The sequence below is a fragment of the Tenrec ecaudatus genome, chromosome 11, assembly GCF_050624435.1.
Source record: "Tenrec ecaudatus isolate mTenEca1 chromosome 11, mTenEca1.hap1, whole genome shotgun sequence".
In the NCBI taxonomy this organism is placed as follows: Eukaryota; Metazoa; Chordata; class Mammalia; order Afrosoricida; family Tenrecidae; genus Tenrec; species Tenrec ecaudatus.
In genome coordinates, this window is record NC_134540.1 from 48,832,011 (window position 1) to 48,855,554 (window position 23,544).

General features: G+C 47.1%; 1 protein-coding gene across 2 annotated transcripts in view; it reads right to left on the reverse strand.

The window, feature by feature from the left end:
• ENOX1 (ecto-NOX disulfide-thiol exchanger 1) overlaps nucleotides 1–23,544 on the reverse strand; it is a 483,696-nt gene that overhangs the window by 63,415 nt on the left and 396,737 nt on the right. For both annotated transcript variants that reach the window (XM_075563633.1, XM_075563632.1), the window contains 2 exons: nucleotides 20,741–20,848; nucleotides 14,082–14,138 (listed from right to left, as the gene is read on the reverse strand). In XM_075563633.1, coding sequence (XP_075419748.1) covers nucleotides 14,082–14,138; nucleotides 20,741–20,848 — 165 coding nt within the window. The remainder of the gene's footprint in view (nucleotides 1–14,081; nucleotides 14,139–20,740; nucleotides 20,849–23,544) is intronic.

Sequence of the window (23,544 nt, forward strand, 5' to 3'; positions counted from 1 at the left end):
TAACACTAATCCTTCACAAAATCTTCCAGAACATAGAAAAAGACAGCAAACTCCCGAACTCCTTCTATGAAGCTAGTATTACTCTGACACCCAAACCAGGCAAGGATCCCCCAAGAATCAAGAACTACAGACCAATATCCCTAATGAACATCAATGGAAAAATCCCCAACAAAATACTAGCCAACAGAATACAAAAGTATATAGAACAAATAATTCACCATGACCAAGTGGGATTCATACGAGGAATGCAGGAATGGTTCAACATACGAAAGACCATATTATTTGTATTATTCGTCATATTGACATGAAAAACTATAAGAACCATGTGATAATATCAATAGATGCAGAAAAAGCATTTGACAACATCCAACACCAATTTCTGTTTAAGACACTGGAGAAGATAGGAATGGAAGGAAAATTCCTTAAGACAATACAAGCTATATATGAAAAATCAACATCCAACATGGTAGTCAATGGAGAAAAGACTAACACAATCCCATTGAAAAAGGGGAGCAGACAAGGATGCCCCTTGTCCCCACTCTTATTTAATATCGTGCAGGAGGTTTTAGCTAACAGCATAAGGCAAAGAAAAGATATCAAATGTATTTGGAGAATGAAGAGCTGAAACTATTGTTATTTGCAGATGATATGGTTTTATATATGGAAAATCCCAGAAGCTCCACAAGAGGAGTACTCAAAGCAATAGAGAAGTTTGGCAGAGTGGCAGGATACAAGATCAACAAACAGAAGTCCATCGGTCTGTTATACACATCAGATAAGACCACAGAAGAGGAGATAAAAAAGGTGGTACCCTTCACAATAGATAAGCAAAAATTGAAATATCCAGGGATATACCTGACTAAAAGAACAAAAGATCTATATGGGGAAAACTACAGAACACTATTACAAGAACCCAAGAGTGACTTCCACAAAGGGAAGAATATCCCATGCTTGTGGATTGGAAGACTCAATATAATCAAGATGTCAGTTCTGCCAAAGGCACTATATAAATTTAATGCAATCCCGATATAATTACCCTCATTTTTCTTCAAGGAAATGGAAAAACTAATTGCCAACTTCATATGGAGAAGGAAGAAGCCCCGAATTAGCAGAGAACTCCTCAAGAGGAAGGACACAATGGGAGGGCTTGTTTTACCTGACTTTAGCACATACTATACAGCCACAGTGGTCAAAACCGCATGGTATTGGTACAATGACAGATACTCAGGCCAATGGAAAATGAACTAAAAACCCAGAAATAAAATCATCAGCATACAGACAACTGATCTTTGATAAGGGACCAAAAAATATCCAATGGGAAGCAGATGCCCTCTTCTGTAAGTGGTACTGGAAAAAATGGATATTTAACTGCAGAAAAATGAAGCAAGACCCTTATCTCACTCCATGCACAAGAATAAACTCAAGGGGGATCACAGACATTGAAGTTAAACCCAAAACCTTTAGGGCCATCAATGAGGGAACTGGGACCAACTTGAGAACTTTGGCACAGGGAATACATAGGCTATCAGAAATAGGGAAGGACACAACACAAAGGAGGCACAAATTGACATATGGCATATAATGGCGATAACACACCTGTGTACATCGAAAGAATTCACCAAGATAGTAATAAGAGAGTCCATGGTCTGGGAAAACATCTTTAGCAATGACACATCAAAGGCCACATTACTAAAATCTACACTACTCTGCTAGCTTCCAAAATGACAAAAACTAATTGCCCTCTGAGTAGGTGCGCAAAGGACCTGAACAGAAATTTCACAGGGGTAGAAATCCGAATGGCCAACAAACATATGAGAAAATATTCCTGATCATTAGCCATAAGAGAAATGCAAATTAAAACCACAATGAGGTACCACCTCAAAGATAAACCCTCAAAGATAGACCAATTCAAAAAATCAGAAAGCAACAAGTGTTGGAGGGGCTGTGGGGAGATAGGAACTCTCATCCACTGCCAGTGTATCTATAAGTATGTACGGCTACTATGGAAATCGATCTGACGATATCTAAAACAGACGGAAATCGAGCTACCATATGACCCAGCAATCCCCCTACTGGGCATATACCCAGAAGAGGCAAGAAACAAACCAAGACCAGACATCTGTGCTCCAATGTTCATTGCGGCACAGTTCACAATTGCAAGGAGTTGGAAACAACCCACATTTCTATCAACTGACGAATGGATTAAAAAGCTGTGGTATATACATACAATAGAATACTACGCACCACTAAAAAGCAGTGATGAACATATGAAGCACATCGCTGCATGGGAAGAACTGGAGGAAAACATGCTAAATGAAATAAGCCAAGCACAAAAGGGCAAGTACAATGTGAGTCCGCTGAAATAGGCTTTTAGGAAAAAAAATGGAAAGGGGGCATAGGGAAAAAGCTACTGTATACAAACATTCCTGGGGTGAGGACCAGGTAATATGGCAGGAACCAGACCAAATACAGGGATGCACATGGTAGACAGCTAAAAGGAGGTGGGGAAGGAAAATAATAAAAAGAAATTAGTGGTGGGGCACAGGGCACCAATCCACCCAAGGGGAAGGTCTTGTTTGTATCTTCACAGGGAGAGAGGGCCCAGACTTCAACCCAGTGCTCCAAGATGTGAATGCAACATGCCAGTGTGGAGGAGGGAATCAGTGGAGAGGTCTGGGGGGCCGGCCCCCATCCCAACTACTAAGTAGACACCTATCTTTTCCCCCGGAAGAATTTATTTCAAAGGACAACATTGAATCTGCAGCTCGGGGAGAGGAGCACACGGGAGCAAATGAAGGGGCAGAAGAGAGTGGAGCACATCCTGGCCCACCAGGCCTTGAGGATGAAGTTCCCAATTAGAGCAGCCAGTCAACAGAGAGGACCACATGGCCGGCCCCACTATGAGACACGACATCCCTCACTGACCCATAGCCCTACAGGAGACAACACCAGAGACAGTGTGGGAATTGCACCCGATCTGATCACGCCACACCGAGGCAAAACACTAAGGGGGTTGCAACAGAACAGCAAAGGAATGGAGTGGTGAGGACCCCAAGGAATGCTGAAGGTGGACCTTGGGGCCAGGGTGTGATGCCCCAATAGACTGGACTAGAAAATACTCCTAAAGGTCAACAAACAATCCTTGAACTAACTACAAGCTTTCCTTTCTTGTTGTGTTTTGGTTTTTTTTCATTGGTTTGTTGTTGTTTTGTTGTATATTGTTGCTTGGTTTTGCTCTGTCTTGTTTTTGTGCATGCTATTATCTCCGCAGTTCTGTCTAAATAAGATAGGCAGGATGAACAATCTGGAGGAGAAAACAACAGGACCGACAGTTCTAGGGGGAGATGGGAGAGGGGAAGGTGGGGGAAAGGTAGTGGTGTTAACCAACCCAGGGACAAGGGAACAACAAGTGACCCAAATCAGTGGTGAGGAGGGTGTAGGAGGCCTGGCAGGGTATGATTAAGGGTAATGTAACCAAGAAGAATTCCTGAAACCCTTGTGGGGACTGAGCATAATGGTGGGACAGGAGGAAAGTCAAAGGAAATAGAGGAAGGAAGCAGAAGGCAAAGGGCATTTATGGAGGTATAAATACAGTCATGTACATATGTAACTATGTTTATATAGGATGATGGGGAAATAGAGCTAGCTATGTGCATATATTTATAGGTTTAGTATTAAGGTAGCAGATGGACATTGGGCCTCCACTCAAGTACTCCCTCAATGTAAAAATATTTTCTTCTATTAAATTGTCATTCTATGATGCTCACGTTCCTGACACAACTGCTGAAGACAAAGCAGGTGAATAAGCAAATGTGGTGAAGAAAGCTGATGGTGCCCAGCTATTAAAAGATATAGCATCTGGGGTTTTAAAGGCTTGAAGGTAAACAAATGGCTTTCTAGCTCAGAAGCAACAAAACCCACACGGAAGAAGCACACCAGCCTCTGTGATGACGTGTCGAAGGGATCAGGTATCAGATATCATCAGAACAAAAAAACTTATCATAGTGAATGAGGGGGGCAGTGTGGAGTGGAGACCCAAAGCCAATTTGTAGTCCACTGGACATCCCCTTACAGAAGGGTCACAGGGAGGAGACGAGCCAGTCAGGGTGCATATAGCAATGATGAAAAATACAATTTTCCTCTAGTTCCTAAATGCTTCCTCCTCCCCCACTATCATGATCTCAATTCTACCTTAAAACTCTGGCTAGACAGATGTACACTGGTACAGATAGGAACTAGAAACACAGGGAATCCGGGGTGGATGATCCCTTCAGGACCAGTGGTGTGAGTGTGAATACTGGGAGGAGGGAGGGTGGGTGGGTTGGAAAGGGGGAACCATTTATAAGGATCTACATGTGACCTCTTCCCTGGGGGATAGACAACAGAAAAGTGGGTGAAGGGAGACATTGGACAGGGCAAGATATGACAAAATAATAATTTATAAATTATCAAGAGTCTATGAAGGTAGTGGTGTTAACAAACTCTGGGACAAGGAAACAACAGGTGATCCAAATCACTGGTGAGGAGGGTGTAGGAGGCCTGGTAGGGCATGAGCAATGGAATGTAACCAATAGGAATTATTGAAACCCAAATGAAGGCTGAGCATAATAGTGGGCCAAGAGGAAAGTCAAAGGAAATAGAGGAAAGGGCTAGGACGCAAAGGACATTTATAGGCGTCTAAATGCATGTCTATATGTAAATGCATTTATATGTGAGGATGGGGAAATAGATCTATGTGCATATATTTCTAGGTATTGTATTAAGGTAGCAGAAGGACATTGGACCCCCACTCAAGTACTCCCTCAATGCAAGAACACTTTGTTCTATGAAACTGGCATTCCATGATGCTCACTTCCCGACACGGTTGCTGAAGACAAAGCGTGTGCATAAGCAAATGTGGTGAAGAAAGCTGATGGTGCCCAGCCTGCGTGATCATGAGGTGCCAAAGGGATCAGTTATTAGGCATCAAAGAACAAAAAATCATGATACAATCACTGAAGACACATGGGTGCATAAGCAAATGAGGTGAAGAAAGCTGATAGTGCCCAGCTATCAAAAGATGTAGCATCTGGGGTCTTAAAGGCTTGAAGGTAAACAAGCGGCCATCTAGCTCGAAGCAACAAAGCCCACATGGAAGAAGCACACCAGCCTGTGTGATCACGAGGTGTCGAAGGGATCAGGTATCTTTAGAACAAAAAATCATATCATTGTGAATGAGGGTGGGGGGAGTATGGAATGGAGACCCAAAGTCCAAGGGAGACAGGCATGGAAGACAGGTATGTTGGATAGCTTCTGAAAATCAGCCCTGGGGAGCTCCACGGGGCACAGCCCCATTCCTGCACACCTAAGCCAAAGCATCAGAGGAGACTGGACAGCAACTGGCTTTTAAAGACCAGCCCACAAGTTGCTATGGGAGAAAAAGGTAGGCCTCGATATTCTCAAAGGGAAGCTTTCAGAATACAATCCCATTTCCCTGCATTTTCCTTTGACTTTATCAGCTTTTTTCATCTCATCTTGTCTCCTCTGCTCCCGCCTGTCATGCATATCTTCCTGAAGGATGCAAGTCACATTCTGTAACTGGTCAAAGAACTTAGCCCGGGGGTGAGCCTCCTTCACATACATCATTAGAACACATGGTTAGCGAGGGGTCCCTACTGAGGAGCACTAAACGTGAAGAATGTTCTTCTTGCAGTATCTCTTCCACACATGCCTAACACCTCCCCTCTGACAGATTTAAAGACAGCTCTGAGGATTGACTTTCTTATGTGGGCACCATGAAAAATGGAAAGTCTTTTTTCTTTTGTTTTTGTGTGTTACTGTTGGGTGGGAGGGGGATCCTGTTTGATGGTGGTAACCTTCCATACCACAAATCAAACCTCTTTATAGAGATTGTCGATTTTTTTTTAACCCCAGTATGTGAGCCTGGCCTGTGCTAACCGAGGGTGTGAGCACTGGCTTTCCAAACAGGAATGCGAAGGAGAGGCGAGAAAGTCCATATGAAGCTTTGGGATAAAAGCCTGCTGGAGGAGGCTGTGGTCGCCACTTTGTTTCTTTCGACTTGTCCCTGCATTTCTGCAGTGCTCTCCTTCCCCTCGACCTTCTCATCTGGACTTACCTACACTGGGGTCAGAGGAAGTGACACCTCAGGGGGGAGGGGGTAGGAGGCCACTAAAAACATGTAAGACAGAGAGAGCTCACCCAAAGGCAGGCTCCGGTATATGCCATTGTGTGATCACCAGCAAGCGAGCGAGTCCCTCTGCAGTTCTAAGGTTTAGGAGGCAACTCGGAGTCGCTTGGAGTCAGAGATCAAAAGAAAGCTCATCGTTTGGCTCTCAGGGAAGAAACTGGGTCTGGAGTAACTGACACCTCTAAAGGAAGTGGGATGCAGGTGAGTACGAAACTTCAGTACACTTAAAAGGTTGGCCTTCCTAACTGTGATGAATAAACCCAGTTTCTAATTCAAAGAAAGGTCTAGTCAGTGCAGTCCTCTTGGCGAGTGACTCTTGCAGTCCTTTACAGCTGGCCTGAGATTCTGGTCATGTGATTTAATACCGGTCTTTCACGGTGCTTCCTCTTGTGTGCTCTCAGAAGATCATGTGACACAGAGACAAACCAAAACCCCAAACCATGAGTGGCCATCAAGTCAATTCTGAATCACGACAACACCATGTGTGTCAGTGTGGAATTGTCCCCAAAGCTTTCCAAAGGTCGTGACTTTCTGGAAATGGATCAACAGGACTTCCTTTGAGGTACCTCTGCATGGACTGAAACTGCTACCCCTTTGGGTTATGAGCTGAGTGGTGAACCTCTTAAACTGCACAGGATTCCCTGACACAGGGACAACAGCTGCTTGGGAAGAGTGCCTCCGAATGACGGTCTCAAGCTGGGTGGGCCACTTAACATGATTGGTCTCTCCTAGCTGGGAGGAAAGGAGAGTGATGGCCATCAAAGACACAGGGAAATAATTAGCCCAACAGCCTAACGCACCACGTGAACATCAGCGTCCTTGACCCTGAGCTTGGAGGAATGAGGTAATGCCTGGCTACCATTACCTGAAAGGGGTTGCCTTTGAGGGTTCTGGGCCAAGTGGGAGAAAAATGTGGAACACAACTCAAATTCATAAGAAAGATCAGGTTTACTGGTCAGCTAGAGACTGGTGGGACGCCCAAGACTCTAGCCCTTAGTTACACCAGGTCTAGAACGGTGGAGGTCACCAAATGGCCAACTGTCAGCCAAAAGATGGCCAGGTCTACCAGGGGAACAATTAGACTAGCGAGGCAAGCACATCTTACAGTCCCAAAGGGCAGCATTTACCTAAGGTCAGGGTTTAGAAGGGGTAGGAAAGGAGGAGGGATGGAAACCGAAACAACAGAGGGAGGGGGATAAGTGGTGAAACAGTGAGGGGGTTGCAGTGAATGAGGTGAAACAACATGCGTGTGACTTGTTGAATGTAAAACAGATGATCTGCTCTGGGAACTCCCACTCAATTAACAAATTAAAAGAATATAGTAATCGACAAGGAATTGGTCAGATTTTAATGTTGGTCAATAAATGTTAAACACTAAGAAGTCTAGGTGTAGCTAGTGTTGCATAAGCTCAGAGACTCTTGAGATATAAGAATACACCAAAAAAAACCACCCCAAACTCACTGCCATTGAGTTGCGGCTGACTCATAGTGACCCTCCAGAAAAGGGTAGAACTGCCCCGGTGAGTTTCCAACATGGTAAGTCTTGGGCTGCAAATGGGATTGCAGAGCCCCTTCTCTCTCCAGTGGGTTTGAATCGCTGACCTTGCCGTTAGCAGCCCAACATGCAGCCTCTATGCCACCAGGGCGCCCGAGACAGAAGACAAGAGCTGGTCGATTGCATTGTAGTGGAACCTTTCATCAACTCACAGGAGCACCTGCCAGTCTTAACACTCTGGATGCAGAGTCATTCCAGAAGTCTGCAGCTCTGTGCCTGCCTTCATGACCCTGCTATTAAAATACAGAATCCCCCAGAAACAACTATGAGAGATGTAGACCAGGAGTGATGGCCATGTTAATTACAGCATTGTTCAAAACAGTAAAAAAAAACGGGAAGTTAAGTACCTAACACCTAGGTGCGTGGTTCAATTATTTCTTATGTACATTATATAGCCATTAAGAATCATGTCTTCGAGGAATATTTGGTGACAGGAAAAATACTTATTATATAATGAGAACTCAAAAACACAAAACAGAAGACAATATGATAACATTTATCTATGGGGGTTTCCTTCTGTTTATAGACATGTACATGACTGAAAAAAACCTAACACAAAATGTTTACAGTGGTAATCTCAGAGTAACTAGAAGTTGGCTCTTCTTCTTTAACGCATTGCTGAAGCATTTAGCTGCTAACGGAAAGGTTGGTGGTTTGAAACTACCAGCCTCTCCAAGGGAGAAAGATGTGGCAGCCTGCTTCTGGAAAAGACTGTTGTTGTTAGGTGCCTTTGCGCTAGGTTGGACAACAGAATGCAATGCTGCCATGTCTCGCACCATTTCAACAATTGTTGTTAAGTCTAAGTTACTTTGTTGCTGCTACTGGGTCAATCTATCTTATTGCCAGGCCTCCTCTGTTTTAGTGACCTATTTTACCAGCAAGAGGTCCTTCTCCAGGGACTGGTCTCTCCTGATAACACTGCACAGTACATCAGACGAAGTCTTACCATTCTTTTTTCTAAGGAACATTCTGAAAGTACTTCTTCTAAGACCAGTTTGTCTGTTCTTCTGGAAATCCAGGATATATTTAATAATCGTTGTCAACACCCTAATTCAAGTGCATCAATTCTTTTTCAGTCTTTCATATTCATTTTCAGCTTTCACATGCACATGAGACTGTTAACACAATGGCTTGAGTCACACCCACTTACTTCCCAGTGGCATCATTCCTTTTTAACACGTTTAGGAGGTCTGGTGCAGTAGATCTGCTTCATGCCACGTCCTTTGTTTTTTGACTGCTGCTCTCAAGGGTGTGGATTGTGGATCCACACACCAATGAAATGCTCCCAAACCTCACTTTTTCCTCTGTTTATCGTGATATTGTCTATTGGTCCGGCTTTAGGGATCTCTATTTTCTTTACACTGAGTTATAATCTGTACTGAAGGCTGCAGTCCTTAAACTTCACCAGCAAGTGCTTCCAGTCCTCCTCACGTTCAGCAAGTAAGACTGTGTCATATGCACATCGCAGGGTGTTCACAAACCTTCCTCCTACCCTGGCACCAGGTGCTCCGTCAGCAGCCCAGCCTCTCAGGGGGATGTGCTCAGCACACAGACTGAGGAACCACGGCCATGAGATACAACCTAACGCACGTCTCTGCTGAGGGGAAACCAAATGACAGTGCTGGAACCTCAGTTGTCCTCCTCTGTCCCACAGTCATGACGCATTGCAGCAGGCCAGTGGCCAGGGGTAAGTCAGTCTATTCCTTTCTGTAATTTCTGTGCTTCAGAACAACTTTTTCTTTTGACTTTTACCATCACAGACACTCGTTTTAAAAAAAGCAGTTGTCAGCCTTCACAAGAATACCGGCTAAGTCAGCCCTGATCCCCTGTACAATTATTATTATTAAATGGTAATACATGAAAGTCCTACGCCCACAGGTGGATAATGACACTGAAAATAAATCCCTATGTCGCAGTCAATAACCTCTAGGCCAGAGGTTTTAAGTCCCATGATCTTTGCTGATCTTCATCTTGTCGGAGTGCCCTGGGGTGCATGAATGGACCAACGCTGGCAAAGGGAAGTTAATACTCAGGGTGGGGTGCAGGGGTTGGGTGGATTCTGGGCCAGATACTTAGGTGCCTGGTTTCACTCAACAGACCCGCAGATGAGGAGGAGAGAGGTGCTGAGACGTCAAGTAACTGGTGAGGCAGCGATCACACTGAATTCCAACCTCTCCGGCTGCTTTGAAAGCCTAGATTCTCCCGACCACTGCAGCTCTGGGTGGACTCCTCAGATGAGACATGGACTTTGTGGCAGACATTTGAAAATGGCTTCTCCAAATAGTAAGCTAGAGCTCCTCCTGTGTGGCCCGAGTGATGGATTCACATCCCGCCCCCCGCCCCCAGATAAATGTCCAGAAAGAGATGGCATTAGCGACGAGAGAGGAGGACAAGGGAATGACAACACTGGCTGAGAGTGTACGAACTGGCCTAGCCCTCTGCCGTGATGGAGGCAGCACTAGCAGTGGTCTGCCAGGGTCACCTCCCTAACCCTCACCAGGCAGACAAGGACCTTGGGGTGTCCTCATCCCATAGCCACCTCCCCACAACTGGCACGCTGGTGCCGCTCTCCTCCCGTCCTTGGTTTCAGTGCCGACTCTGAACACTCAGTCTTTGATTGATGACACAGCGCACATCGAGGCCTCTAGAGGATAACGCTACAGGTGAGCAGCTCTACTTCTCACCCAGGGCGTGGCCGGGAGGAGAAGGGGCAATGGCGAGCTAGCAATGAGTAGGAGAACAAATCATTCTGAAGATGATTGTGGTGAGGATTGCACAAATCTTCTGAATATAATTGAATGATTAAATTGTATGATATGTAAAGTATATCCCAAGAAATTTTTTATTAAGTTTTTAATTAAAATAAAAAGTTACTTAAGAAAGGACAAAAGACCTCTGTGATTATCTCCTTCCGTGTTTTCCACCTAATAAATACATTTTGACATCCACCACCTCCTGTCTGTCAGCTTGTTATACTGTGGTGGTTGTGTCTTGTTAGTGTGTTAGAAGCTATGCCTCCAGTATTTCCAATACCAGCAGGGTCACGGAGATAGTTAAAGTTTATTGTGCCAACCTGTGGGATTAACTGAAGGGCAGAGAGAGAAATGGCTCGGTGAGCCTCGCCTGTCTAGTTCTCAGGTGTCTTGCTTTCTGATGGTCAGACCAGGGTGCAGCTGCCTTAGCCAGTTACCTGCTTCAGCTGGCAAAGCTCACTTTCTGCAAGTCATCTCTGAGGAGGAGCCACATGGACCTACCCCGATGCAGACCTGGGTGCTGGAGCACCCATGTGGAGACCCCTGCCAGTACTGAGATACTTACATGCTCACTGATTTGGCTTTCCTCCTGCAGTTAGCGTCATTGTGTTTTGTGAGACTGAGGAGAATGTTGCAGATTGGTGACAGATATATGGGCTAATGTTGAACTTACAGGCTTGGACGGCACTGGGTTGGGATGCTTTCTTAATGTACACTTACCCTTTATATGAAACTCTCTCATATACATATGAATTTCTGTGGATTTGTTTCCCTAATTTACCCAGACTAACAGTTAATTCATGGTGGACAGGTTTCATCAGAGCGTCTAGACTAAGCTAAACTGGGAAGAAAGGTCCACTGATCTACTTCTAAATATCAGCCAGTAGAGAACTAGTACTAAGTGGGTTGTCATAGAACACTGCGTGGATCCCTTGCTTTAGAAACATTAGCTCCAGCAGAGCATCATGTTTGGTGAAGCCGAGGGTGGACTCGAGCATGAGAGCCTTAGTGGTCTAATTGCCTCAACAATGGACTCAAATATGCTGCCCATCGATGGTAAGGGTGATGCAGGACCAGGCAACATTGCATACAAGGTCACAGTGAGCTGCTGTCCATCCACTCAATGGTAGCTACCTATCTACCTTTTAATGCATAGGAAACAGGAACCAACAAGTTAGATACTGTGTTGGGGCCTATCTCTACCTGTGTTATCTGATTTATCCAATCAACAGATGAGTTTACAATCACACCATCAACTAAAGCAGAACTCCACAAATGTAAAGTGGTTAAGCCTCCCTTGTTTTGTTTTGATTCTCACAACAAGGAAAGAAAGGCAAGTGATTTGTCCCCATTTTACAGGCCAGGAAGGTGAGGTGCATTGATGCTTTAGCTTATCAGATCAGAGAGTCTCCTCAGAATGCCCAGAGGGACTGGCCCTGAGGAGAGAGGAAGTGAGTTTTCAAAGGATGTGGCTGAGAGAGCAGTAGGTGTGTTCCTGGAGACAGGACTGAGGTGGAGCAGTTCAAGGTCGACTGGGGATGATGAAAACTGAGGAAACAGAAGCTCCACTTGTATCACAACATGGTTGCATACAACTCTGGCTCCAGTCTTCTATTATCTAAATCCTTTCACTCTTCAGAGCCAGACAAAAATCCTACAGACCCAGAAAGGCATCCTGACTACCCAGCACAAAGAAACCATCCTGACAGCAGGACTAGCCCCAAAGGTGCAGGTTCAAATCCACACACTGGTGCCCTGAAAGGCCTGCTGACCTTCTTCTGTCAAGATGACAGCCAAGAAAACCCTCTGGAGAAGCTCTGCCAGCTGTCCCAGGGGCTGCCGGGAGAAGGAAGAATTCAAGGGCCACAGGAGGTTCTCCCGGCCTGAACTCTTCCCAGCAGCATGATGTGTCTGTGAGGGGAGGCGTCGATGCTCATTTTACAGACACGGAAAGTGAAGCACAGGGAGGCGAAGATACACTGAGGGGCCAAGGGCAGAGCTTGGTTCTAAGTTGCTTGAGGGTAGACAGCAAGTCTTTATCGCACCCCTGTCCTCCCCGCCCCCACCCTACACACATACACAGCTCTTGGCAGAGGATTGTGTGCATAGTAGCTTCTCAATAAACAGCTTATGTTCAATATCTGCTTGATGGCAACAGTGGTTGTTAAGAGGGCTTTCTTGTGCTCAGAATGTCAGACTCATAATTAAAACAAGAATGAACATGAAATGTATAATTTCTCCCAGTTCTTGTTTAATCAGGCATTCATTACCATGTCTGATTCTGTGTTCTGTGAAAAGAGGAACTGCTTAGTCAGCGTTTCCTATGAGATGAGGATAATCCAATGCATACATATATCAGGGATTTAAAAGAGTCCAACTCAGACAAAATGAAACCATCAAACATAAGGGGGAACCATGACACAATATTCCATCTGAGACTCAAGAATCCCCAAGGCAGAGTGGGTGCGTGGCCCAACTTCAACCACTGGGTATTTGGGATGGTCAAGGAATACTAAGAGAAGTAGCTCAGGTCGTCATTAGGACCGTGAGCGTGGTACCTGTGGGGAACCCATGCAGTGAGGGGACAATACTCGCCTCTGCATAGGAGACCTGGGTTGCTTTCCAGGCAATAGACTCCCAGTGCAGCCATCACTCATCTGACAGTGGAGGCCTTCCTGTCGCTGTGACATGGCCCAGGCTTCAGCAGAGTGGGGGGACTCGGATGGATGGAAGCAGTAAAGGCCTGGGGAAGGATTTAGAAAATCCTCTGGACCACACGGTCCCATCCACCTCTAATAAAGGGTCCGGCACAAGACTGGGCAGCATTTCATTCCATTGGGTCACAGGGAGTCGGGAGCTGACTTGATAGCAACTAACAATAACCAGTGTCTGCAGACCGCAGATCACAGTGCAAACCACAGAGGTGTGAACCTATGTAAGACGGGAACCTGTCCGAGACAGAAGAGTCCACTATTCACTACTGAATGAGCAGTGGAAACCTGGACCGAGTCAGAAGCAGACAACTTGTGCCCCTGGAAAAACACGTTCAAGTTCTCCCAGGTTTCCCTGTACACCTGGTCACCCTGTACGGTCCTCCTCCATGCTGCCTTCCAGGACGTCACTCATGGCCAGCTTGGGACAGGCACGCTTGCTGGGGTGAGAAGTCTGGATTCAGGGGTGTGACTTTCTAGTTGACATCCGGTCACCGAAGCCAACAGCCGTCTGCACCAATGAGTTGATTTCGATGCACGGCCACCTCAGTGTGTCAGAGTTGAGCTGGGTGCCCTAGGATTTGCAATGGCTCCAAGCATACGGAAGCAGATCGCCAAGACTTTTTGCAAGAGCACTGTGAGGCGGATTCAAACCACCAACCTTCAGTTAGTGAACACACACAAAGCACCTATGCCAAGCTGTGACCTAAGCTAATGGCAGCTATGTGCCTAAGCTATGTGCCATGTTTTATTGGCAAACCCCACACAGCAGCAGGCAGAGCCTCTGCTTGCCTTTAAGAGATAAAGTGCCACATCTCACAGCTATCTAACCCTCATCCAATGAGAAAAGCACTCGCCAGGCGCGGGGTACCTACGTTTGGGTCCTCATGGCTGTGGCCGTTAGTCTCCACCAACTCCTTGGCACCTTTTAGCTGTGAAGTAGAAGGGAGGGGGGAAAGAACAAGAATCAGCAAGCGTATCTATTAAGTATACATCATCTTGTTAACTCTGATTTATCTGAGGTTGCACTGTATAAAACTTCCTATGAGGAAAACCAGATGGAACATATAATTCTAATGAGTCTTTTGGAGACCAGTTTGAGACCAATATTTTACGAAGCTTGATGGCTGGCAAAAATAAAAAATATATAAGTAAATGGGTCCTGGTCATTATTTTTTAAATAATAAGATTAGAAAGCAGTTCCATGGGCATAAAATGTATAAAATCGGGTTTTACGAATAATAAATGATTTCATTTTCTTGCCGCACTGGTATTAATTTAAACGCTGCAACATTTGCAAGTCGCCAGCAGCTAAATGATGTTGTACTAACGATTATCTGTGCGTCATCTACCCGTGGCTGTTTCGTAGGCTGTGGGGCTACTGAACTCATCTTCCCGGAGATCATCTTTGGGGGGGTGGCATTGTTTCTGGCCATCTACAGGGAGAGAGGAGCCCTGGGTGGCGTAGAAATTACACATTGGACTGCTAACCCAAGGCTCAGAGTTCAAAATCACCCGTCAGGGGAGAAAGACGAGGATTTCTACTCCTATAAAGAGTTACAATCTCAGAAACCCACAGGGCAGTTCGACCCTGCCTGGTAGGGTCGCTATGAGATGACACTGACTCAATGGCAGTGAGTCTGTTTCAGAGGGAGCAGGCGCTTTGCCTTGGGAAAGCAGCTCCTGGGCCATGGAGTCATCAGCAGAAAAGCCGCTTCTCCAATGGGGTTTTGCACAGGGAACACTTGGCTCCCCCTCCCCCTCAGAGGGCTTAGAAGGAAAATTGTAGAAGATTCCAAAATGAAAACCAAACTCCCTGCCATCAAGTTGATTCTGACAGCGACCCTATAGGATAGAATAGAACTGCTCCCCTCTGCCCCTTGAAGGTTTCTGATTGTAATTCTTTCTAGGAGCAGAAAGCCTCATCTGTCTCCCTCTGAGAGGTTGGTGGTTTCAAACTGCTGACCTCATGATTAGCAGTCCAGTGCATAAGCCACTACCCCACCAAGGCTTCTTATTCAGAAGGCTTCAGGAAACCACTCATGGGCATTGTATCCTAGTCTGGTCCAAAGCAGATGCCAGGAGGCAGAGTAGGGCAGGATGGGAGCAGGCCTTCCAGCTGTTGCTGGTGTTTCTCCCTGGCTTAGGATGTTTGGGCAGCAGCATCTCCTCCATCATCATTTTTATGCAGAATATAAAGTACTCATGGTCAGAAATAAATATTTAAATTTGGAAAAATATTAAGTGCACACATGCCACCAGTATGTTTGACTTAGAATAGTCTCTTTCTGGCTACTTGTGCATATTAAAACCAAAGTTTCTTGAGAGCTTTTCTAAGGTGATCACAAACTTTCAGCAAGAAGGGCCCTTCTCCTCATGCCAGGAGAGGGGCTCTGCTGGGCCACGGTTCCAGGAGGACATGGAGCAGGGACAGCACAGTAGCTCATTTGGGCATCACTCCCAAGCCCAAAGCCCACTGTACTCAAGTCTTCTCCAGCTCACAGGCACCCTGGACGGCAGAGCAGACCTGCTCCTGCGTTGCTTTAAGGCGTCAGACAGTCACATCTTTGTCCTGCGGGGCAGGTGGCAAGTTCCACCTACTGACTTTTCGCTAGCAGCCCATTGCCCAGGCCTCCGGGTCATCAGGCGCCTTTTAGTGCTCCTCCTAAGCAGAATGCCTCCTTCCCCAATGTTCTCCTGGGCTGCACAGGCCACTCCTGTCTGCACACATACCATGCGCAAGGGCTGGTGGGCAGCGTGCAGAGTGGATAAAATGCCAGACCACAGCAGAGTGCCCTATCTAATCACTGGGCACAAAAGGACCTTTTAAACACAACCCTCTGACTTCTTGTCTAACATCGCCAGTGTTCCCCAACTTCCCCTGCCTCATCGGCATCTCTGCTCATCTTGCTTGCATGCTGGTGAGGGACAGAGGGGGGCCTCCAAAGGTGCCATTCCCTTTCAGCCCAAACACAGGGCGTTTAGTAAGAGCCTGCCCACCTGCTCACCAGCCTACACACGCTAGGTGCTTTCCCTCTGCCTTTCACATGAGCTCCAGGCTGGCGGCTCCATGCCCCCTCTGCCCTGTCTCCTATGGCACGCTTGCTCTCATGCACCCTGCCGCCCCCCACCCCACCCCGGCCCACCTGTCTCCTCATACGGTTTGCCTCTTCCCCAGAACCTCCCAAATAAACCTGCCCTCCTCCTGACAGGGCAAGCTCCAGGCCAGCCATGGCTTGGCCCCTAGCCAGCCGGCTCCATCCTTCTCCCCCAAACCCCCAGTCCCCGGCTGCCCTGGGAACCCAGTGAGCTGCTCTGCTCCCACTGGGTGTTGTTAAGGTCTCTGGCACATGGTGACCCTGCATACCATGGTCACACTCTTGGGGCTCACTGGGTGTTCCCTTGGGACCGTTTCCCCAGTGTGTGTGAGTCTGAAAGCACTGCTGAAACCTGCTCAGGATCAAAGCAAGAAGCCAGCCGCCCTTGGCAAATGGCTGGGCATGAGCTGCCCTGCAGTTGATGGGGCCCAGGAGATGATGTATGTTAGCACGAGGACTTGTATGTATGAGGGCAGAGGACTTCTTGGAAAGTTTGAGGGATGAGCCAACCATGCCAAACTCATTGCCATTGACTCAATGCTGACTAACAGCAACCCTATAGGGCAGGGCGGAACTGTCCCTGTGGGTTTCTGAGACTGCAGCTCTTTAAGGGAATACAACGATCCTCCTGGATAAGGTGGAGCGAAATGATTGTGTTTTAAAGTCAGGATTCTCCTCAAGTGAAAGTCACATTCTTAAAGAGGAGGGTGCAGTCAGTCTGTCTTGGTCTGGAAGCTCTGTGGAAACCTATAGGTGTGAATTTGACTAACAGCTTACCTCTGCCCATAAAGTGCTGGCAGGCCAGTAGTCCCTTGATTGGGCAACTCGTAGCTTCCAGGGGCAAGGCCATTCGTTTAGGCCACATCTCTATCACTCGGCGGGAGTATTCCCACAAGAAGGGTTCCAGCTCCCGTTGCCAGGGCGACAAGTCCCCACACAGTGATCTCATATGCAGAGCTTCCCTTTATGGGGTTCTCAAGAGCTGACTCTTTTAGAAGGTGCATCACTGGACCATGTTTCTAAAGCACTTCTGGGCAGACTCAAACTTCTGACCATTTGGTTGGCTATCAGGAACCCTTAACTGTTTGCACCACTCAGGGCTTCCACACAGGTAGCTAGTCTACAGACATCCAAAGACAGGCCAGACTCATGGAGGAAAGAGTAAGGTGATCAGATTTTAACATTGGTAAAGCGGGACACCCTTGATAAAACTCATATCCTGGCGAAATAGCCACAGGGCAGCCTAAAACCGCATACCCTAGATTGTCATGCATTTTTTCCAAAAATTGGGACTTTTTTAAAGTGCTGTGGGATGCAGGAAAAATTGTTAAAAATTGGGACTTCCTGCCAAAGCGGGATGTCTGGTCACCTTAAGAGGTATGTTGTTCAATAGATATGTGTGTGTTTGTGTGTGTGTGTGTCTGACAGTGGAGGGGAGAAGGGGGGCAAAGAACATGCACATGATAAGTTCCCAGCTGTAAAGACCACCAGGTAAGCAGGCAATCGAGTCTGCTGGTGGCTTAGAACAAATGCACTTGGCTGCTGTACACGCCACTACTTGCAAAGAATCACACCCCCCCCATTTAAGTGAGCACTTCAGTTTTAATACTGCTTCCTTCTCAGTTGTGTTTCCCAGGCCTTCAATGATTTCAGCTCTGAATCCTCTTCCCATTCTCTTATTTCAACTTCTTTAAAGTCATGCCAAGTGGAGGGATATTTCACCAACGATCATAGGTGGGCTTTGTGCTAATAATAATTTATAAATGATCAAGGGTTCATGAGGGAGGGTGGGGAAGGGGGAACAACGAGGAGCTGATACCAAGGGCTCAAGTAGAAAGAAAATATTTTGGAAAGGATGATGGCAGCTTATGTACAAATGTGCTTGACACAATGGATGTATGGATTGTTACTAGAGCTGTAAGAGCCCCCCAATAAAATGATTGAAAAATAATAATAAAATAAAATTCATGGCACAAGAAGAAATTGACCCCAACTTTCTGCAGAGCTCACCAGCCACTGTTACATCTGGGACTTGGATTTCTAATCAAACGAAAGGAATCAGTCATTTAGAGAAAAGCGATCTTGCCCTCCTTCACAGTCTTAGTTAAAGTTAACTTACAGGGAAGAATCAAGGAGAGAGAGGCATGATACCAAGACACCTGACATGGCTGTGTCTCTCATTGGGCATATTTAGATCCAATCAAAGTCCACTTTGCTGGGGGCCTTTCAGTATGGTGGAAAGGGGAGAACCGTGATCTCAGGTCTGCGAGGTGGCTGGATAAGGAGCCCTGGTGGCGTAATAGGTTACAAGTTGGGCTGCTACCTCTAAGTCAGCTGTTCAAAAGCACCAACTACTCTGGGAGGAAGCCGAGGGCTCTGCTCCCATGCAGAGCCAGTCTCAGAGTCACAGGAGCAGGTGCTCTGTGTCTCCCAGGGTTGCTGTCAGGCAGCATCAACTTCATGGCAGCGAGCTGTTGTTTGGATGTGGTAAGTCAAGGAGCCCTGCAGGTGCACAGTTAAAAGCTTAGCTGGTTCCTGAAAGGTTGGTGCTTCCAACCCACTGGGAGCTCCACCAAAGAGGGGGCTGGTAATTTATTTCCCTAAAGATTACAGACGACAAAACCCTATGAGTCAGATCCATTCTGTCAAATGGGTCAGTAAGGGTCAAAATCAACTCCATGGTATCCACCGACAATGAGATGCTAGGTCACTGTGAGTTTGAGTCCACCTGCCGGTCACTTAAGAGCCCTGGTGGTATGGTGGTTATCATTGGGCTGGGAACCTCAACATCATCAGTTCAAAGGCACCAGCCGCTCCCAGGGAAAAAGACAAGGCTTTCTACTCCCATAAAGCGTTATAGTCTCAGAAACCCACATGGGGCAGGTCTATCCTGTCCTACAGGATTGCTATGAGTTGGGATTGTCTAGATGGCAGTGAGTTTGGTGTGTTTTTCGGTTTTACCTGTCACTTTTTATATGGTGGAGGGATGAATGCATGTCGCTGCGAGACTGGAAGCTACACCACCATTATTTAAAATACCAGCAGGGTCACCCACAGTGAATAGGCTTCGGTGCTCTAGACGAGGACAGACTAAGAAGTAGTACCTGGTAATGTACTTCTGAAAATTGGCCAGTGAAAATTGAGATATAGTTAATTAGTAGGGCCCTGTTGCCCATGGCAACCCTAAATGAGATAGACTGACACAGTGACAACAGCCATGGGCTGAAACAAAACAACAGTTGTGAGTATGGGCAGGGCTTGGCAGTGTTTGTTCTGTTGTGCATATAGTAGATGTGAGTCACAACCAACTTGATGCTACCCAACAAGGACAATGCATTTTCAGCTCAATCTAATTTATTCAGAATCATATGGCTTTGGTGTAAGTTAATGAATCTGTGTCATTCATATAAAGACAATGATTAATTTTGTAAAGCTTTTTCCTTCAAAGCCTCTATCTAATGGGCTCAGAGACTCTCTACAGTCTCCACATCCCCTACAGATCATAAGCACTTAACACTTTCAGGCCAAGTAAGTAAACCAACGTTTTGCTGATATCAAAGCATTCGAAAAGGAAAGCCACTTGGTAAGATGATTCATGGTGGGCTTGGGCTCACTCTCTACTCCATTTCTTTAAAATCACTTTTGAAGGTAGGTGTGCATTCGGATAAGTGATCTTTATGCAAGCTGTTGCATATGAATGAAGATACTTAAAGCCAGCAATGTGGGATGGCCTCACAGGGCTCCGCCCGGGCTCCTATGTGTGACTCCCCCTCTCAGTCACTACAGGTTGCATCATTGGGGACCAGGGGAGGCTCGGTTTCACTCTGCTGCCAAGCGACCCATCTTACCTCACCGAAAGACAATGCTTTCCGGTCCACTTATCAACGTCAGGCTCCAGTTTAGTATCAAAGAAAGCCGGGATAAAACGATCAGATTTACACATGTCACATAAAAGAGTCGCCGCTCACCACGGTTAGATAAGTGGCCTGATGCATGGGAAAGATATGTTTTTTAATGTCACCATGAATCAGACCTTCTTATTCATGTCTGCAGGAGCGGCGTGGGCTCTGCGGAACTCATTTTCCCTGCTCTTAGGCTTCAACGGGAGGCAAACCTACTATGAAAGCTATCTCCATTGCCAACATTAAAAAAAGAAAAACTGTAACAAAATTCCTTTGTCTTCTGGAAGGGATGTTTGTCTGAGGCTGGCAGGCCAGGATGGTCCACAGGGCAACAGGAGTGAGCAAGGAGAGAGACCAGGAATGAGACTTTAAGTTCTACACACTGGCCCTGCTCCGACCTCTGACAGGGCACAGACTAGCTTCAGTGAGGTCTGCAGGTATGACACTCAGGGGAGGGATCCCCCATCATCTACCCCCACCCCCCCCAAAAAAATACCAAACAGACAAACACAAAAGCAAGCTTCTGCTACTTACTTGTTCCTGGAGAACTTTGAGTAATGCCTGTGTGTGGGACTGCTCTTCTTTGGCTTGTTCCAGTTCGGATTTTTTGTTGTTTAGCTCCTCCTGGATGGTCAGCAATTGCTATGGAAACCAAAGGCGATTGAGGATCAGTAGGAGCAGCAGGAAGCTGGGTTAATTGGAAATGTTCAGAAAGGCCAGCGAAAATGAAGAGGAGGGGGTTGCCACGTCTTAAAGTTCAGTCTGGACTTCAGTTGAAAAAGTTTCGAACAACAAACAAACTTTGTAATGGTGAAGTGTGAAGGTCCACAGAGCTGATTGTTGGCTGGTCCACAAGCCATACACAGTTCGCTGCATCTCCTTGTTGGCCTTGTCCCGGGCTCAACTATGTCCTTGGTCAGTGCTGCCTTTGGTCTCAAGAGGATTGATGATGCTGCGGTGGGGGCACCTCACTAGTGTTACAGACCGACCCCCTTAGACTGTTGGGCTGATAGCAGATCCCTGGAAAGCAGGGGTGAGCTCAGTTCCAGACCTGAAAGGGGACTGCAGGCCACAGTCTTGGGGGTTCCACCAGTCTCTGTGTCTGGTCTTTTTTTATGATTTGGAGTCCTGCTCCACCTTTGAAACAAAACCAAACCTCTGTGTGTGTGTGTGTGTGTGTGTGTGTTTGTGTGTGTGTGTATGTGTTCCCTCCCCCTCCCTGAGCTGTGTTACAAGGTCCTTAACTGGTGCAAGCAGTCTGCATTTGACTAGAAACTGAGAGATGGGCAACAGGAACCCACCCGGCAGCACCACAGAAGGCCTGGTGATCCACAAGCAAACTGTGTACAACTTGTTGCTCTGCCAACAATCGGCTCTGTGAACCTTCCCAATCCACCATTAAAACGTTTTGTCTGTTTTTCCAAACCTTTTCAACTGATCCACATCTGTAACGGCCACAGGCACAGATGCCCTTCCCTACAGTTGTTCTGCTGAGCAACACAGGGGTCTCTATGGGTGGGGTTCAGCTCCGTGGTAGCAGGGAAGATTGTCCTGTGGTGTTTGGTTCACTGCAATGACAAGAAGTTGGGAGATGGGCTTTTCCGGTCCAGTTACAAAGGAGGAGAGTGAAGTTCAGGAAGGTCATATGACAGACACCATGCTGGTCCAGCGAAGACACTGCCAAGCCTGGAGCGCCAACCAACTACATCACGGCCCAGCTGCCTCCTCTTGGGACGTGGCTCAGTGGCAGTGGGTTTGGTTGAGTGGGGGTCTGGCCAGTAGCCGAATGAACAAGCGCTGCAGCTTTGGACACAGTCTGAGGCTGCTTGGGACGCGATGTAAGCAGTGTGCTGTGCAGCTCGCACGATCCCAGTCCAGGCCTTGAACCGGTGCGAGTCTGTAAAAATACCCACAAGGTGTTGGCAAACCACAGGGTGCTGGGTGGAAGAATGGAGTCCTTGGTTTTGAACGCCCTTGACATAATGAGCCTGCGTCATTCCGCGCACAGGCGCTAAGGGCTTTCGAGACACTTCTTCCCCAAGGATGCCCCCTCTTCACTTCCTCGGTTATGACGCGGTGTTTTATTAGATCAGCAGACTGAAGCCCAAACTGCAATCAATAGATCAGCCCAGAAAACTGCTGAGATAAGCTGTCAAAACACTAAGCTATGGCCGACACTGCTATTTTAAGGGATTTTTGTAAGCCTTGAGCTTCCACGGCCCTGCCAACTATAACTCACGTGGACGCTTACCTTGTCTGCCAAAAGGCCCGCACTACTCGGCACTAATTCACTGGGAACATGGTTAGATGCTAATCTAGATGCACATGGTCGAGAATAACATGCGAGTGGTTCTAAACAGGCACTGGGAAGAGCAATGTTTACTCAAACCTTCTTGACAACAAAGGACACACTTGGAGACACAGAAGGGTCTTTCTCTGGCTGCTGTACATAAACCAGGCTGCACTCGTGACTTGAAAAGGCGACCTAGTGGCGCACATCCTAGGTTGCTAACTGCAAGGTCGGCAGTTTGAACCCACCAGCCCCTCCTCAGGAGGAAGAGGGGGCTGTTTCCTCCTGTAAAGATGTATAGTCTGGGACACTCCAGCGAACACGGCTACCCTGCCCTATGAGGCTGCTGGGAGGCAAGGGGGCAGTGCTACCCTGTCCTCTTGGGTCACTGTGAGTCAGGGGCAACTCGAAGGCAGTGGGTTTTGTTTTGGCAGTGAAATGAAAATATGTGTGCAATCCTGCGCTACAGGTAGCTGCCTTTTCCAACATCAAGGCCGCTCTGCAGGGCTGCCTGGCCAATTCTTAACCACCAGGCTCTGAGCACTAAGCACCCTGCTGCTACCCGGAAGTCAGCAGTTTGATCCCGCCAGCACCCAGAGATCTGTGTCTGACAGAGTGCAGCCTTGGAAGCCCTCTGAAGGCAGGTCTGCTCTGTCCTGCTCTGCATGAGCACAGAAGACTCCAAGGCACACCTCTACTGGAAGGGGTAAGGGAGACATTCCAACATCGGTGTTCGGGCCACAATGCGTTGAGTGCATCGGTGGTGGTGTGTGCAAGAAAGCATGCTGTCCTTGGCCGTTTGCATGTGCTCATTCTGTCCTAGCTTGGCCGCTGCGATTCCTGGTTGCCATGGGGTTTGCCTGCCTCCCAGAGACGTCGCGCACAATGGGATCAGATCTGTGCTGTCTACTGGGTTTGCGGCGTTTGTCTTTTCTGTAGTAGACTGCCAAATTGTTCTTCCGTGTATTCCTTTGCTTATGTGCTCTGCTGAAACGTGTCCAGCCTCATAGAGACACACATGTCTGGTTCTGGGTGGAAATTTGAGAAC